This window comes from Amblyomma maculatum, chromosome 1, assembly GCF_055883805.1.
Source record: "Amblyomma maculatum isolate TAMU_Amacu chromosome 1, ASM5588380v1, whole genome shotgun sequence".
In the NCBI taxonomy this organism is placed as follows: domain Eukaryota; kingdom Metazoa; phylum Arthropoda; class Arachnida; order Ixodida; family Ixodidae; genus Amblyomma; species Amblyomma maculatum.
The window spans coordinates 263,812,544-263,830,241 of NC_139344.1; the positions used below are offsets into that span (position 1 = coordinate 263,812,544).

The 17,698-nt window shown below is 42.5% G+C and overlaps 1 protein-coding gene across 2 annotated transcripts in view; it reads right to left on the bottom strand.

Annotated features, from left to right (window-relative positions):
* Nucleotides 1–2,633: 2,633 nt before the first annotated feature.
* Nucleotides 2,634–17,698, bottom strand: part of l(3)73Ah (polycomb group ring finger 3-like lethal (3) 73Ah) — a 38,321-nt gene continuing 23,256 nt past the window's right edge. For both annotated transcript variants that reach the window (XM_084591092.1, XM_084591091.1), the window contains exons 5-8: nt 9,917–9,985; nt 9,613–9,839; nt 6,801–6,881; nt 2,634–3,316 (exon numbers count right to left, since the gene is read on the bottom strand). In XM_084591092.1, the coding sequence (XP_084447218.1) occupies nt 3,272–3,316; nt 6,801–6,881; nt 9,613–9,839; nt 9,917–9,985 (422 nt within the window). In that variant the 3' untranslated portion in view covers nt 2,634–3,271. The remainder of the gene's footprint in view (nt 3,317–6,800; nt 6,882–9,612; nt 9,840–9,916; nt 9,986–17,698) is intronic.

A 17,698-nucleotide genomic window follows, 5' to 3' on the forward strand; every position in this document is an offset into this window, starting at 1 on the left:
CGCGATTTCCTCTCGCCATTTACATGCCACAAGTGGCGAGCTGTGGTCACAATTCTCCTCAGCAGTAAACAGATCCGCATGAATGCCTTTCCCATGCTTCTGAATATATAATGATTTTTGTTCGTTTTGATAGCAGCAATTTTTTTTGCACAGCCCAGATTCTACTGTGTACCACGTGGCAAAGCTATAACAGCATTTGCTGTAAAGCTGTAAAAAAATGCCTAGTTGCACTGCACACCTGACACAGTCTGTGGTAGAAGGGTAGAAAGGCCTTTTGTCACATATATACTTCTGCTAAAAGTTTTAATGACGGGCCAAATATAAGCAGTCAACCACAAAATAGCTAAGCTTGTCAACAGTCAATCGTGGGGTTTAATGCCCCAAAGAGGTGCATGGCCTGTGAGAGACATCATAGTGAATGGTTTCAGATTTAGACCACCTGGGGCTCTATAAAGTGCGCTGACACTGCACAGCACACGAGTGCCTTTTCCATTTCACCTCCATCGAAAAGTGGCTGCTGCGGCTGAAAGTGAACCCGGGTCCTTCAGACATCATAAAAGTATGACAATACAGTTCACATAAAATTTACAAAATGCTCATGAAATGTCATTTAGCCCATAAGTACAAGCCCATCTCTCATTCAGAATGAAAATTTCATCTTTTTTTACAGGCACTGAAAGCTATTAGTTCCTACATTTGCCCTAAATATCAGAGCACCATTGCATGTGCTGGCATCTAGATGGCTTCAAACACACTTTTCCAGACACCACTTTATCTTGAAGCCAATTGTTAGTATTGCTTCTGCTATTAGAAGGTTGGGAATCAATACCACTACAGAAATCACCTAAGGTGTCACACAGGGAGGCAAGTATAAATGCTTTTCTTGGCTGAACCATTGGCTTGTTCACACTCAAGTTTAAAGCTTAACCATTACCAACAACATATAATTTGTTTTCAATCATTTGCGTTCAAAAGTGTAATAAAAATAGATTAATTCATATAATGAAATGCAGCAGCATACTTGGCAAGTTTTCTTCAACACCTCACATTTACAGCTGATGCTCAGAAACCAATTCTATATTGTGTTCTATCAATGAATTACTGAGTAATTTGCATTCTCCATGCACTCGCTTTCACTTGCAGATTCCTTCATCAGAGAGACATTAATATTAGCTTTGGCAGCATTGCAAAACTGAACTTGCAACCTACAACCTGAATTGCAAATGCACAACTGGCATATACCTGGTGTCCCAGCTAAATGTAATGTAAGTTTAAAACAAAAGATAGTGAACCCTAACATAATTTGGTTTAGTTTATGGGGTTTAACGTTCCAAAGTGCTTCAGGCTATGAGAAACGTCGTAGTGGAGGGCTCCGGAAATTTCGACTATCTGGGGTTCTTTAACGTGCGCTGATATTGCACAGCACACAAGCGCCTTGCTTTTCGCCTCCATTGAAAAGCGGCCGCCGCGGCCGCCGCGGCTGGGATTTGATCCCACATCCTCGGGCCCTAACCACTGCACCACCGCGGTGGGGCCCCTAACATAGCAAAACCTGCTGAGAGCTGCCTGGCTTAGCCCAGTCTGTATTTTTTCACTCACAAAAATTAATTAGTAAATACTAATTAGTAGCTAACTTTCTAAGCATTGGCTTCGGGAACAATCAATGCAAAAGTTGTAAATTGTCTTGAAACACGGCTAGCTACACTTGCTTCCATTACGCTAGCATTTACGAAAAATTAATTTTTTACTATCTGTAAATAACAACTTGCACAATAAAAAAAAAAAAATTCCATGTGACAGCGGAACCACTTTAAAGCACTGTGGTACATCTGAGATAATAAAATCTGCTCTTCTCTGGAGTGCACTCTTCAATGAAGCTTTATCTGTGCACTGGGCAAGTGGTTTCAAGTAGCGGCTGATCACGTGACAGCTCCTTTTGAAGCCCAATAAGTAAAGCTACGTAAACCTTAGCTTGATGGAAACAACGCAGCTAGCCGTTTCTTGAGACAATCTACAACTTCCACATTAATACACTGTTCCTCAAGACAATAAATTAAAAGTTAGCTAATTGTTTTTTACTAATTAACTGGCAAACAAAAAGGTGCTCCAGACTAGGATAGGTACCTCTTAACAGCTCTCAGTTGGTTTCACCATATATATAAAACCTTGGTTACATTTATTTAGACACCTGGTATACTGGTGCACTAGTGTCTGCAGATCTCAAAAATCATGACCTGCTTATATGATTAACGTTTGTTGGCACCACTCTGTAGTGTAATGAGACTAATTTCACCAATGAAAATGCAACTGCAGAGAATGCTGGTAGCTTTAGTATTTAGTGTGCAATCAATGGGGAACTATGACTAGAACATGATATGAAAAAGCTGGTTATTTTAATGTTCGACAACCACTGTTCTCTTTAAAGGCCAAATGAAACAGTTTTCTTGGCCAGAATGGCTGCATATACTACGGAACCGATTGTGACAAAGTTCCAGGCTTGTAAAAAAATTAGTACTGTAATCACAAGCATTTAAAAAGCCCTATAGCAGATGATGCATGCAATGTATAATTGCCAAGATATTCACAATAGGTTGGCATTTACTTTCACGGCATTGCTAACCTTATGGTTAGTCATATGAAAAAAAAAAAAAAGTAGTAAAGCGAGTGTTGCACTCGCAAACAATATACATACTACTAAACCTGCCACCAAATTCCACCGCTGATATACACAAGTGTGAATGGACCAGAAGTTTAGCCAAGAGAAGCACTTATACCGGGCTTCATGAGCAAAGCATGTTTTCCCTTAAGTATACTGAAAAAGCAGGAGCATAAACTAGAACACAGTACATCATTCACATTATGATACACATCACATTTACGCTTTCTCCTTCAAAACATGATACATTCCTTGATGCAGCTTATGCTTGCAGTCAGTACAAAATTCAGTTCAGCACAATTCAATCCAGGCCAATAGAGCCTCTCAACGCATGCATGGCATTAATAATAACAACACCGCGGCCCAGTAATTTTATCTCTAGCACAAGCAACGTAAAAACAGGCTTATTTCATGGCCAACTTCGGTGGGATAATCAATATTTACAGGCATGATCATGACCTATGTACAATGGTAGAATTGAATAAAAAACTAACTCAATGTTGGTACGACGCTGGTGCAAGGTTCCAGACACTGGCCTTCCTCTTTTTTCCTGCCCTTTTCCTGACAGCACAGCTCTGCACCAAACAACAGCTTAGGCCTGTGCGATTCCTGGCGTCACAACTCCACCTTTGGCCTGTAGTACAACTTCAGTGGGGGGTCCTGCCCAAAGTATACACCAAGGCAAAAAAAAAGCAACCATTAGCACCAAGGATAGTATGCAAAGGTGTAGCAGGGATGATATTCAAGGTGTTTTCAATCATGAAAAATTGCCATATGCACAGTAAAACTTTCTTAATTTGATCCCTAGCAAGAAGGAAATTCGGATAATTCAGACTGTCGCTGGTCTCTAGCCAAACGCCCATATAAGTACATGGCAATGGAAGCTCGCTCATTTGGATGCGCTCTCTTATTTGGATGCCCAGAGGCTCAGTTATTTCGGTTGGGTCCAAAAAGTGTTGTTGCGCTGAGGAAGGATATGGTCGATAAACAGTCGTCCAAATATTCTTCCTTGGGCCTAAACTGCGTATTATATTCTTCCTCACATCCCTCTTACATGCACGTAACAGCAGGCACGTTGTCGACAGGTTCCCATCGACAGGCTGATGAAATTTCCAGCTACACAGTGTTGCCGTCAACTCGCAGCAACAGCAGCTATTGACGGCACATATCAGCCTGCCTAAAGAATTTATTCCAGCTCCCAGTTTAGAGTGGTAACTGCCTGGTGAATCATTTTTGTTGTTTTTCGAAGGTCATTTGCCATAGTGGTGCCAATGCACATACCCTTTGCTTCCATTCACAATGCATTTTTATTCTGCAACATGCTGAAACTTCAAGCTCGTCACATGCTGTTCACTGCTTGTGTGGTGAAATGCCACATGCAAGGATGTTGCAGTTCTACCGTGTCGCAGACTGGAAAAGGCCACGCAGACCTTTGTCATTATTGAGCAGTCCAGTCTGCTTCTCACACTCTTTATACTGTGAAAGGATTAATGCCTTTCACAGAACTGCGAAAGCAACTGTTGTCATGAAGATTCCATCTTAAACAAATAAATTCCACTTTCATGCAAACAGTTTTTGGCAATCAGGCAGGGCAATTCTATAATTCAACATTCAGATAATTCATAAATTTTGTGTTTGCCTTCCTTGGGGTCTGAATTGACAAGCACAGTTCGAATAATGGTTAGACAAACATATGTTCAATGATGCAGCTGCCCATACACTAAGCTTAACACTTTTGGAACCGTACCATAAGAAATAGGCCACATATGACAATGCTTTTCGATACGCTGCCAAATGCAAATTTCTGTGTGATGAAATATGCAACCACATTTAGGCCAATATTATGACAACTGTAGTTTCGGTTTCCACATTGTTCAGTTTTTTTGGCTGTCGACGTACAGTAATTGTAGGTGCTTTAGGACAGCGTGTATCAGCACTATGTTCCTCCTTGTACAATGGAGAAAAAAAAAGAATGCTGCTTTTCTTCATCAAAACCCTAGTGACTCCAACATCATATAGTAAGTCAGCAGAAGTCATACAAAGTGGCTGCTCAAGATGTACCACCTTGATTGTTAATGATGTTAACTGTGTTTACCTAAAAGGTGTGAACAAGTGGCACACAATTAAGGAAGGCTGCAAGTGAGTGCCCTTCACATCAGGTGAAAATACTTACAAACATAATCAATGCATGGCCTCAGATAAAAATTTCATTGCAGGAAAAATCTCTCGGAGGATGTGGTACCAATATAAAATTCCCAATTCACAATTATTATATGGACAACACAATGAAGTAAAAGCCAAGACTGGGAATGTTGTCATACCACACAATGACAAGGTGTTAGCATCAGTTTCAACATCCTTGAGTGAGTACACAGTTAGGCATAGACCATTCACAGGGAGCAACTCTCTCCAACAGGTGGCACCACTAGGACGGCCGCCACTTCTGGTCTTCGGAATGCATGCAGTGCGGACTGCTACTGCAAAGCTTGTGCAAGGATGCAGACTGACTTTTAAATATTGCTGCTTTGGTGCGGGTGTCTTCTGTCTTGTGGACGCAATTGCTGGGAAATAGAGCTAACTACCCTGTGATTTATGGATGGAGAAACAGACAATGCTCTCTACATATGGTGCACATCGTGGCCTACTCCACTGTTTTTCTAGGAGGTGTATCACGAGTTGATATTTCTGTCTGGGAGAAGAGAGCGCCTGTGAGTTGTAAGAAAAGGACTATCATAAACCTCACGCGCTAGCTTATTTTAGCGCCGGCAGTAGCTGCAGAAATGCGATAACGACCCTGACATTTTCACAGGAGTTATATATTGCGCTTTGCACTGCTGTCGCATTATTTTTGTAGGGAACTGAAAAGTACCTTCTTGTGGCTACTACTATCCACGTAGTCATAATAAATTCATTGTGCAGAAAGGGAAGGCCAGTGTGAACCTACTTACTTTAGACAAGCCCTGTGCAGTACATGTAACTGCTGGTTTTATGAAACTAATGCAGGGACCAATGATGAAATTTACCATGATAAGATTTTTTATAATTCCGCTTGTTCGTGCTGGCTACATCTGCAGGTTCTGAACTTTGGTGCAGTTTCCAGTCTTATTTTCGCCCGAGCGCAGGCAAACATGCAACGCAGTGCCTGACGTGTTCTTTGAGCAGAGTAATAGCCTTTTGAAGCCAGGGTGTTTATGGGCGGTAAAATAATATCTGGCCAATTGTCCAGAAATTACATGCGCACCCACATTTTCAGTAGCAAATGTTGTGCACAATACTGATTGGTGAACATTCTTAATACGTCTCAACCAGCACGGTTTGAACATTCAAGCAAGAATATTGAAAGGGAAGGTTTCAGGCGATACTTGGCTTGTAATATATTCAGTTCGACAGTTAATTATGTTGTCCACAAAGGGCTTTAGAGAGGGAATTGATTTAAAAAAAGAAATAGCGTGTCAAAGGCTGACAGGTTTGTCTACACGTTCTAGCCAATGCGGGAAGTCAGAAGGATGAAGTAAATAAACTGAGCAGTTAAATTAAACTTTTTGTAGCACCTACATATACTGTGCGCATTCACATGAACTTTCTGTGCTGTCTACCAGCTCGTTGCCCCTAGCGATAGCGGGTACACAGCACCCTGCAGCCGTCAAAACCAGAAGGCCCTAAGGCCGGAAATGGTGAAAAGGTCACTGATGAAAGATGGCAGCACCCATGCGCTCGTGCCGTATAGCATCTATATAAGGGCTACGCATGGAGTCATTTCGCACTGAATATACTTGGACAACACTGTAAAGCTGCTTCAAACAGCATCTGTAGTTCATCTGGCCTGAAGCTGACTATTCACATGTTCCTACACATAAGCTAACTTGCTCTTCCAACAAATTCAAGTTTAAAACACAGAGCCTTCATACTTCACAGCCATCACTTTCACCATGCTTTCATGCCAACGTTTACACAAAACAAAGCAAGGCTCAGTGGCAAAGTTTTGAGCAAGCAATCTTTCTGCTAACAGCTAGCTGCAACCTAAAATCTACATTTCAGACTTGAGCCACACTAAAAATGTTGTCTGCCAAAGAAGGGAGAAAGCAGATGAAGGAAAGGCAAGGAGGTTAACCAGACTGATGACTACGTAAGTCTAAGTTCTTACCTTAAACCTCCACCTTGTGACATAGACAAACTTCAGTGTGTGGTCCTTGCCTAGAATCTCCTGGTTGCAAAGGATCTCAACCTGCAACAAAAAAGCATTTCTTACAGGAAATGGACAATGGAGAATGGCAGAGAATAAAGGGCTCAATAAACTTTAAAGATGTATATAACACAAGTAATGGTCACAGGTTTGGTTTCTCCTTTTGCTATATTCTTCACACTTTTTTAGTCTCCTCTGTGACAGAAACAAAAAGTACACTTACGGTGCCCGATTCTTTGAACAGTAACAGTTTTTTCATGAAAACCTGTTACACTGCATGCTCTATTAAGCTGAACAGTGAGGGCTGCTTGCTTTAATTTCATAAGCTGAGGAAAAAATATTGGCTCACACAGAGCATTTAAGTTGTGTACAGCAGTTAACTCAGAGCGATTCAGTGCCACAAGATCACTGTTTGAGAGATATGTATAAGGAAACAGTTTTCCAGCCTTGCCAAGAAAAGTTGTGTGGAAAGGAGGAATGCTGCGAGTAGCCTTGTCAGCAAGATGCAATTGAGAACAGTCCGTTGCTTGAGCACACTTCTTTCCGGGGCACAACAAATGGGAGCTGCTTATTATAGGATGTCCTAAAATTCGACAAAAAAAAAAATAAAAAATTACCAGAGAAAGGGAAAGGACCTAGGACAATTGAATGGTTGACTACTGGTACTAAGTCAGACTTGAAGAATTAGTTTTTTTTTGTGTGTGTGTAAGCTGCTTGATTGGCATTTATTTCTTTGTAGACACCTTGTTTTTTATGTTTATGTTTTATGTTTTATGCCTCAGTGCATGGAGTGGATTGCTAACAGAGCATAAGTAATAAACTTGCCCCATAGGGCTGCAGGCCTCGAACATTGCTGGGATTTCCAGCCTAGACGGGGATTGTCTTAAACTGCTCCCCCCAGCGCCACGCATTGAAAAGCGATGCATTTGCATGTGCCTTGCATGCTGGTACACTCCCACTCTCACCTTGGAGTGGCTTCACAGCATCATTGCCCCTTGCCTCACTGGCTGTCCTAAGAAGTCAGTCTTATACACATTACAAAAAATAAGTATGTGATTATAACTACAACTGCTTCATCTGAAATGTAACTGACAACAAATTACAGCCCCAGGAAGGTAACTGAACAATTAGAGAACAGTAATTGGTTACTACTACATAACTTCAAACTGTACTGCCATTATACAAACTCGCTCAAACAGCAACAAACAAGTGCGATTTGCTTGAACTTTTTTTACACATTAAATTTCAATAGGAGTGGTTTTTCAAAGTTGTTGCTGAATTTGCAACACTTCCTGCTGAAGTGTTGCTGCTGAAGTGTTCCTGCTGAAGATATTCAGCAGGAAGTGCTTCACTGCGGTGCTGGACAGCAGGTTGACGTTTATACCGTAAGAACGTCTTGCGCACCCATCTATAGTTGTGCAATGCTTTGATGCCAGTTTTTATGTCATCAATGAAACACTGCATTTCACTGTTGGCACTGAGAAAACGTGCTACAGGTAAGGCCGCTGAAAAGCTGAAAATTCATCTGCAGGCATTCTCATGGGTGCATCAGACTCGGCTTGCTATAACAAACATACTAGCATATTTTCGATATTTGTAATACCCGGTATACTGTTGTATCTCGTTAATATGACCTCCGTTAACATGTACAACTTGTATTATGGACAATAATTCCAGGGACAAAACTTTTGCAAGGTATTTCCAGCTTATTAATATGGAAGCTCTCTGTCCAGAAAGTGAATAAGGGGGAATATGCATTGAACCTACTGAGTCCCATGTATTTTTGTCGAGTTATTATGGACAATGATATCAAAATCTCTATTGCTCCAATCAGATGTTTCATTTTTTTTGCATTTCTAGCACTGAACATTAAAATGTCAGCTAATACTGGAAATCGTTTCTGCTTTCATGCCTGACAGTGCAGAATTGTCTTATTAATATAGTTGATCATTTATTGTATTCCTTGAATTGCTGTGAACAGAACTGTCTGCAGCTTGTAACACAAAGAGAGCAGCTTTAAGCTGACTGAGTGCTGTTAATAGCAGCAGTTCCTGGGATGTGAGCATTTGTGGCAAAAGTTCACTCATTTACCTGTGAGGTGCTATGAAGCGTATCATAGGCACTAAGCTCATCCAGTTGCATGGCTATTTCAAATATAATGGTAGCCGGTACGATTGGTTCGTAGATCCAAAAAGTATGTCTAAATTCATCTTTACTGACAACTACTATGCATAAAAGCAGATATCATTTATAGTGTGTTTTTTAAATATTTACTCTACACAATTCGTTATTTTGTGCTCGATTAATCGACAGTTTTGCTCGGGAGCCAAAGTGTCCATTTTAACGAGACACAACTGTATTTCTAACCCAACTGCCAACTAGAAGCATTTATTGCCAGGAAAAAAATTTTTATAACAATGAATTAGCATGGCATGACTTATTTGAAGAAGCTTCCATAAACTGTCGCAGCTGTACTAAGAGCAACGGCCACGGAGAGACACAATGTGCCAGGTAACCAAGCGCACTGTTGTACAATTTGACGCAGTCATATCGCTATGAACGCTTCACCCTTGTAGCCTCTTTAATCAATCACAGAAAAAAAAAACTATTCGAATAACCCAAAACATTACTGATTCATAAAAGTAGTCAATTGAGTATAAAATTACATTACAATGTAACTAATTACAAGTAATCAATAATGTACAACTCTGCAAGAGACCCATTTAATTCTTAGCTCATGCAGCAAAAAGCTAGAACATCCAGTGTGCAATACCTCTTTGTATCTGTCAAGACTGTTGAACAGCTTCTTTGCAATAAACTTTTTAAGGTGTGTGATGGTGGCTTGAGACGAGCACCGGATGAACTTCCGTCGCATTTGCTTTAGCTGCGCACTGTCGGACTCCAGCAAGATGTTGACCTGCTCATCTGATCGGTGACAGTCTGCCTCATCCTCCTTGGAAGATGAGGCCTTGACGCCTGCGTCCTTTTCATTGAGCATCCCTGCACAGAGCAACATCTCTGATCAATGACTGCACTTGAGGCATAAAGATGCCAGAAAGTCAGTACTGGCTACTTACCAGGAGTATGAGCCTTGGGACAAGGAAGACCCTTGCGTCTGTAAAAGTCCCTCTCTCGTTTCAATTCATCTGAAAAATAAATAACACTTAGACAATTCCATTCCATATAACACTAATAATAGACAGCTCAATGCCAAGAGCTCACAGCGTTGCGAATTCAGTTTCATAAAGGCATCGTCTGATGGTTGTAAACCACGAAAATACCAGGTGCTCTAGAGAAGCTCATCTCGAATCTTGAAAAATAGGCATTTTGAGGTAAAATGATGAGTTTCGTGGTATAGTATTAACAGTGTTGGCAGACATCAGAAATCAGATGAATCACGTTACCTACACAGCTAGTTACTGAATGCTGATGGTTAACTTTTTAGCTACCAAAGATATGTGCCTACCTGCAATTAGAGATTTGTAGCTGGTCACTGGTACTGACCATATCAGTTTCTAGAATTTCGAAAATGTAATTGCTCTTTGCACTGTGGCTTACCCATTTTTGTCCATTTCAAAAATCGCATGCCTCTGGAGTGCGCTCAGCAGCATCCACCAAAATGCATCACGCTGTGGTGCACACTCTGTGCGACCTTCCACACCAAGTCGCAGCTAAAACTGTGAACAGCAGTGAGCACTATAGCGGAGGCAAGACAAAGCAGGTCATGTGGCACATGCACCATGAAGTGACACGTTTTCATGGGCATCGCTGAGTGAACTTAACAGGCACGCAATTTTTAATTTTACGAGAAATTGATAAATTAAATGAGCCACAGCGTGAAGTACAAACGCACTTTCGAAATTCTGAAACTGATGTGACTAATACTAATTACCAATAACAAATCTCTATTTGCAACTACATGTATCTGCAGTAGTTAATAAGTTCTTTCACACTGAAACTTCATGTAAGAAACTATTTGACCATCTTACTAGTTAACATGATTCCCCCAAAGACGCTACTTTTCACTCTGACATGTTGCTGTGTTGCAGAGAAGCCACCCAAGCTGGCGATTACCCAGAGTCATTATTGCACTGCGCGCTTGTGATGCTACGTTGTCTTTTGCGGCCTTCAGAATCGCAGCCAGTACCTTTGAAATGAAACTAAAACCTTGTAAAAGGACTCCCATTTATCTACAAAGCATTGCCTGAGTTGGTGTCCGTTCACTGACTAAACTGTGCAGCTCTGCAACTGACAAAACTGCACCTTTTTACAAAACTTTATATAATGAATTTCAGTTATATCGAAATATATAATTTCTTTTTTAAGTGTTCACTATAAGAAGGTTTGACTGTAAAATGTTTACAGTGATGAGAACAAAGGATATTCTGGCATGAATAAGCCACTGGTTAGTATTATTCTTTTCCTGAGAGAGGAGACAGCAGTAAAGCTGTGGATTTTAGCTCTGAAGTAAATATGAAAAAGAAGTAACTGTGTTTGTAAGACAGCTAGGTATCAAAAGCAAGTGCTTTCTACGACACCTTTTACTGCTAGAACTTTACCACGGAAAAAAAAAAAAAAAAGAAAGAAACCCTCCTTTAGAAAATATGATATATGCAAAAGGGGCTGTCCAAACTGCTTCCTCTAAATGTTATCCTTTAAATCTCCCCTGCTTGAAGCATGTACAAAAACGTTGGTGCGTGGGCTGGTTTCAACCAGATACGATGCATTAAAACCTGGAAACCATATGGTGCCACAAATAACGCGAGGCACCGGTGGATACCAGTGGAGAGTTAGCAATGCCTTGTGAAATCCAAGGCACCCAAAACAATGTAAAGTGAACTAGAATAACAAACGGGAACTGTGAACCTGTGTGCACAAAAGCAATTAAAGACTAGACATAACAGGCAAACACGCACATGCAATGCTATTCCTCCACCAAGCCCTTCGCACGGGGGACACAGTATGCACACTACAGAAGTCTTCTACATCCACAATTATTGCAGTTTTGCAGCCAAAGCCACTTTGTCCAATTGTACTAAGAGGAGGAGGAGGGGGGGGGGGGAAGTAAGCTGGCCTGCCCACAAAAGGAACCCAAAACGCCGGCCAGTTGTGGGTGAGGTCAGTCCCTTCAAGAACACCAAGACACGAAAGCCAATTAACAAGTACTTGTTGGACTCTTGACAACGAAAATGCCCCCTATGTGTTGCTGTTAGTCCCACAATCAGTTGCGATGTTCGGTTAAAAATGCATTATTATGCCGAACAGCGCGTACTACATGTGCGCCATCACCAACAAGATATACGAGATCCCCATGACAACGTATTCTTTTATCCCAAGTTAAAAAAATTTGGGACCAAGATGTGCCAACGAAAGCGCTGAAGCAGTAATGTTAGACTTCATTCAAATGCAATGACTACCGAATTGTTTCAGCTGCAGATTTGCATGTGATTGCCGACCAAAATGTGAATGATACCTCAGCCACCTTGGACCTGCTATGCCGATGCAGTAAGGACTGTGGCTGTCAGGCGCTGCCACTGGGAATTTTCAACTTTCGAAAGAGAGGCATAAGGGCCTCGACAAAATGATGGGGATATAAGTGTCTGACTCTGGGTGAGTGCTGCGAAAAACTGCAATATAATTGTTGATACAGTAAACTCTCGTTAATTCAACCTTCAAGAGACCAGAGAAAATGTACTAATTGTGCGAAAGTTCGAATTACTGAAAGGGCCTGAAAACAATGCTAAAAACATTTGCATAAGGATTATTTTATCTGATGAACACCAGCACAATGGTTGTATGGATACGAAACTCAAAAACGAACTACGTTTTTTTTCCCGGTTCCTTCAAGCGCTTTTCTTGGCGCACAGTCAGAGACGTCGAAGAAGTGCTCCAAAATCGTTAAGGCATCCGCTATCTTTTCTGCAGCGCGACGCAGCAGCAGTGGTGCCTCTTCACAAAAAGGCCCCATCGCAGTTTGAAGATGCTTCACTGCATAGTCCGCTCGATGAAGCATTGCGGCGAAGCGCGCAATGCTGTGAAACTGCGCGTGACCAGTACGCAGTTTTAGTGTACTGGAAACAGCATGTGGATGTGCGCAGGCTAGAACAGCATGATGCCATCAAAACGAAAAGGAAGAATGACGCGCCAAGCAGCGTCTGATGTGCGTGCCCGTTCGCAGACACGGGATGGCGTGATTTTAAAGAGAGCGAAAACGAAACTATCCGACGGAGATTGGTAACTTCCGATCGTCGTCGTGTCTGCCATAGCGCGCACCCACTTTTCCATGCAAATGAGGTTCGGGGAGGCCTGTTTCGGTGATCGCTGACTGCGCGGGTCGCGGTCCCCCGTCCGAATTAACCGGAGCGAGCTCGCCTATTATTCGAATTAACGAGCGTCACATGGGCGTCGGCCGGAACTGCGCTAATACTTCGAATTATCCAAATTTCCGAATTAACAGCGTCTAATTAACGAGGTTTTTCTGTACGGAGTATTGATTCACTGCAACACTCCAGCCAACCTGCAGCTCGAATAACAACACACGACATATAAACGGTAACTCTGCAGTTTTTTTCATTCTCCAAAGTTCAGAAGTCGCGCCGCTGTCACGAGAAGGCCTTTTTTTTTTTTTTTCTACTGCGTAAGGTATCGTTTTCGGCCGGTAAAAAGAATACTTCCCGACAGCGCTAGCTGGATGGAAACAACATAACTGGCCGTTTTTAGAGATCTACAACATTTACATGACATTCTGTTCAAGCCAACAAATAGAAATTTGATAATTAACTGTCCTTAATAATTAATTTTATCGAACGGAAATTACACTGAAGACAAAGCCAGGCGACCCTGGACAGCTTAGTTGGTTTCCCTGGGCTAGGGCTCACCGAACTTATTAAAATCTTTGTTACATTCAGTCGGGACTGGCGTGCGTGTGTGTGCGCGCGCGCGTGAGGGCACGTGCGTTTATCGCGAGCTTTCTTTGGAGCTGGGAAAAAAAAGATACACGTGAGTCTCCAACTTAGCAAACCACAATTACTGTCTATCTAGTAATTTAGAAAAATTATATTAATTACTAATCATCTGCAAAACAAAGATTGCCTGTGGTGTGAACGACAGCTCGTAGCGGAATAGAACTGGTTTTCCTGGCCTACCAACCTCAAATATTTTACTTGGTAACCCTTGCCTAAAGTTAGCTGAGACATCTGGCATATGTCTTGCTCGTCATGGGTAATTTTGCTTAGAAATTAATTAGTTAATTAGGTTTTTCTAAATTATTAAATATTGACTTTAGACAATAAATGGTATTTGCAAAGATGGAGAGCAGCTTCAAAACCCCCACTCAATTCGCGATAGGGAAAACCTCTCGTGTGTATATTTTTTCTGAGCTCGAAAGACTGCGAAATAATAATAATAATAATAATAATAATAATAATAATAATAATAATAATAATAATAATAATAATAATAATAATAATAATAATAAAAGTTAGTAATTAGCGCCTTCGCGCGCCAGCAGCAGGCATCAATGTCTACGATGGAATTTTTTTCTCCGGAGTCAGCCAGTTGGCGCACACGTGCAAGTCAAGGGTGCCTCGGTGGCCAGTGCCGAGACGCCCTAGTGCAAGTTGCAGCGAGCGCGGCCAACATACCAGCTTACTCCTGAATCGCAGCCACAGCTAATTTCGTAGGTTCAAGTCCCAAGATTTCTTTCTTTTCAGGCCTTTCTTTGGAGCTCCTAAAGAAGGTACACCTAAAACTTTTTTTTTTTTTTTTTTACCCCAAATGGAATGGGGAAAGAAAAACTGCGCTACACGACAGCGACGAAGGTGAAGGACCGAGCGCAACACAGTCTGAGTCTGCGCCTGTGGTGTTCCCGTTTCTTTCCCGTCGTCGTTGTCTTGTAGCGCACCTTTTCTTCAAATATGACCCAACTAGCCCACAAGAACATTCTTCTAAGTCATAATTCTCCTACTCTGGGCTCTTTTTCATTTGTTTGTTTTTTTGTTTTGTTTTGTGCGTGCGTGTGTGTGTGTTTATGTGTGTATATGTGTATTTGTATGTGTGTGCGTGCGTGCGCGCGTGTGTGTGTATGCGTGTATACGTGTATTTGTGTGCGCGCGCGCGCGCGCGCGCGCGTGTGTGTGTGTGTGTGTGTGTGTGTGTGTGTGTGTGTGTGTGTGTGTGTGTGTGTGTGTGTGTGTGTGTGTGTGTGTGTGTGTGCGTGTGTGTGTGTGCGCGCGCGTGCGCGTGCGTGCGTGCGTGGGCGGTCTAACGCAGAGGCTGCAATGATGCGTGAACTTCATCGCCGTGACTACAAGGCAGTACCCTGTTCGCGGGTTCTGCTTGAAGCGCAGGATATTCCCTCCACACAGTTTCCAGCCATTTTAGGTCATCTCGTACCATCCTGGGTCCATCCATATGAGGAGAATTCCTTCACCCTTTGTCGCCGTCTTGTAGCGTATAGTTTTTCCTTTCTTCAAACACAAACCAAATAGCCCGCAAGAACGTTCTTCTATATGGAATAGGATTTCTAAAGGTGCTCTCCAACTTCGCGACTCTCATTTATTACCTCAAGTCAATATTTAGTAATATGAAGAATGATCTTAATTACTAATTACCTGTAAAACAAAAATTGCCTGTGGTATACGCAAGACGGGAGCTGTATGCAACTGGTTTCCCTCGCCTAACTCAAAAAATGTTTTATATTTTAGCCCTTTACTCAAGTTAGCTGGGACACCTTGTATGCACACACACGCACACATGCAACACACGTGCACACACACGCTCGTAAGCATACACACGAAAGAGCAGAAGGGGGGGGGGGGAGGAGGAGAGGAGGAGAACAAAGCTGCAACAAGCGTCCCCATGTTCAAAAATGAAGGCAGCATCGCCTTTCAAGCCTGAAACTTTTTACACACCAGACTATGACAAAGACCAATTAACAAACAGAAAAAAAAAAATATATTTAACAAGCGGTAGGTTACCTGTACCGATATGTCCCTAGTTGGCACAACGACGGCATCAGTTTCACTGCAGAACATGGCTTCATTTATTTTACGCACTTTTCTCTAACGAAAATTCATCGTTTGAACTATAATATTAAGGGTGCTCTTATCGATATGAGGACAGCTCTTTTCATCTCCACCATGACCTCGCACCGCGTTTGTCCAACTGTCGGTTCCTCTAAACACGAAATCGAGCGACCATATACCGCAAAATACCGAGAAAGTTTTACTTAAGAGATAAATCAAGCAAAATACAAGGAAGGGAGAAGGGGGGAGGACGCTTGTCGCAGCTTTGGTCTCCTCCCCCCATCTTCTGCTCTTCGAATTGCGAAGACTGCTTCGTTACGACATTCGTCTTTTTAGTCGCGGTCACCGGAATCCGAACCACAACGAGGTCCTCGGCTCGCTGTGGTCTACAGGGCCATGGCGCCCACCTTATCGAGCTGATCGTGCAGCTCGCCCACTCAGCCTGTCCAACGCGTGTGGTGTCATTCACGGACCTTTTGCAATCAAGCTCGAACTGACGAAGCGTTCGACACAAGTTCTTGCCACTCAGCCTGTGCCACTGGACGATCTCTGCCTTCCTTTTTGCGGTGCACGAACGGATTCTGCAAGCAAAACCGCAACTGTACTCGACGCTGTCGAGCAGCAGAATGGCAAATGGACGGGTGGGCAAGAACGCGTCGATGTGCCGTTTGACAAGCGTACGGCAGGTCCAACAGAGGTTGTGGTTGCATGCGCGACCACGGCTGACGCCACGGTGGACCTCGGATCCTTGGGTGAGCCTTCTGCTACCGAAGTAGCTCCTTTCACATCGTCGGGTGCGTGCACTCAGAGACAAAAGAAACTTTTTTTTTCTTTTTTTTTTTTTTTTTTCAGGACCTGCGGTGAGAAAACGGAGGGCGCTCACTTGGTCGTGTACGGAAATGTGAGATTCGCAGAAAAAATTAATGGGAACGCTCACAGGAGAGGGGGCGAAGGGCGATACGGCATAAAAAGAGAGGTTATCAGAAGTACAGCGTATTCCGCTCGACACAGGAGTGAAGGAAAAGCTAACAAGCAGGGAAGGGATCAAAAACATGGGCACGAGTATGCAAGAAAAAAAACAGTGGCCTGGTCAGAGCAATATGATTTGAGTGACGACCTGTGCAAACAATGAAGGTTCTGCCTACTCCCCTTTACCCCCATCCATGGCCATGAGCCTTCCTATTCAATAAAGGACGTTCAATCAATCAATCAATCAATCAATCAATCAATCAATCAATCAATCACAACTGAGATGTAAACACCTTAGCTGCAGCTCACAGAATTACAGGAACTACGTACCTTATCACTCTTACGACATCTCGACTAGCGAGAAGAGCGCCCCTGAATCTCCATTCACTCGCGCCTCGAGTAGCGGGAGCCAAAGGGTGAAAATGACAGCGGCCACAGAAGGCAGAAGAAGAGGGCGAATACCGCACCACGTCCTCTCTATGCCACCCGATTCTTTGCCGGACTCCCAGCGCAGGTATTTGATCTTTGGATCGACATGATCAACAACAACAAACATTCGAACCACTGTGAGACTATCCTGAAACAACAGCGAGCTTTTTAGATGTATATTTACGTGTCCAAAAAGAAAATCACCGTAGCGGAAGAAAAAACGAAACCAAAATGTGAAGCGAATGAAATAAATAACTTCAAACCTTAACGCACAGGGAGATTGACACTGGGATTTGTAAACGAGTAATATAGGAAAAAGTTAGCAAGGCAGACGATTTGATTTGAGAAAATTTAGCGTGGCGGTAAAGACAGAGTTGTAGTTGTACCCAAGTATGGTGGCGCCAAATGACAATAAGATCGAGCTATTTAAACCTA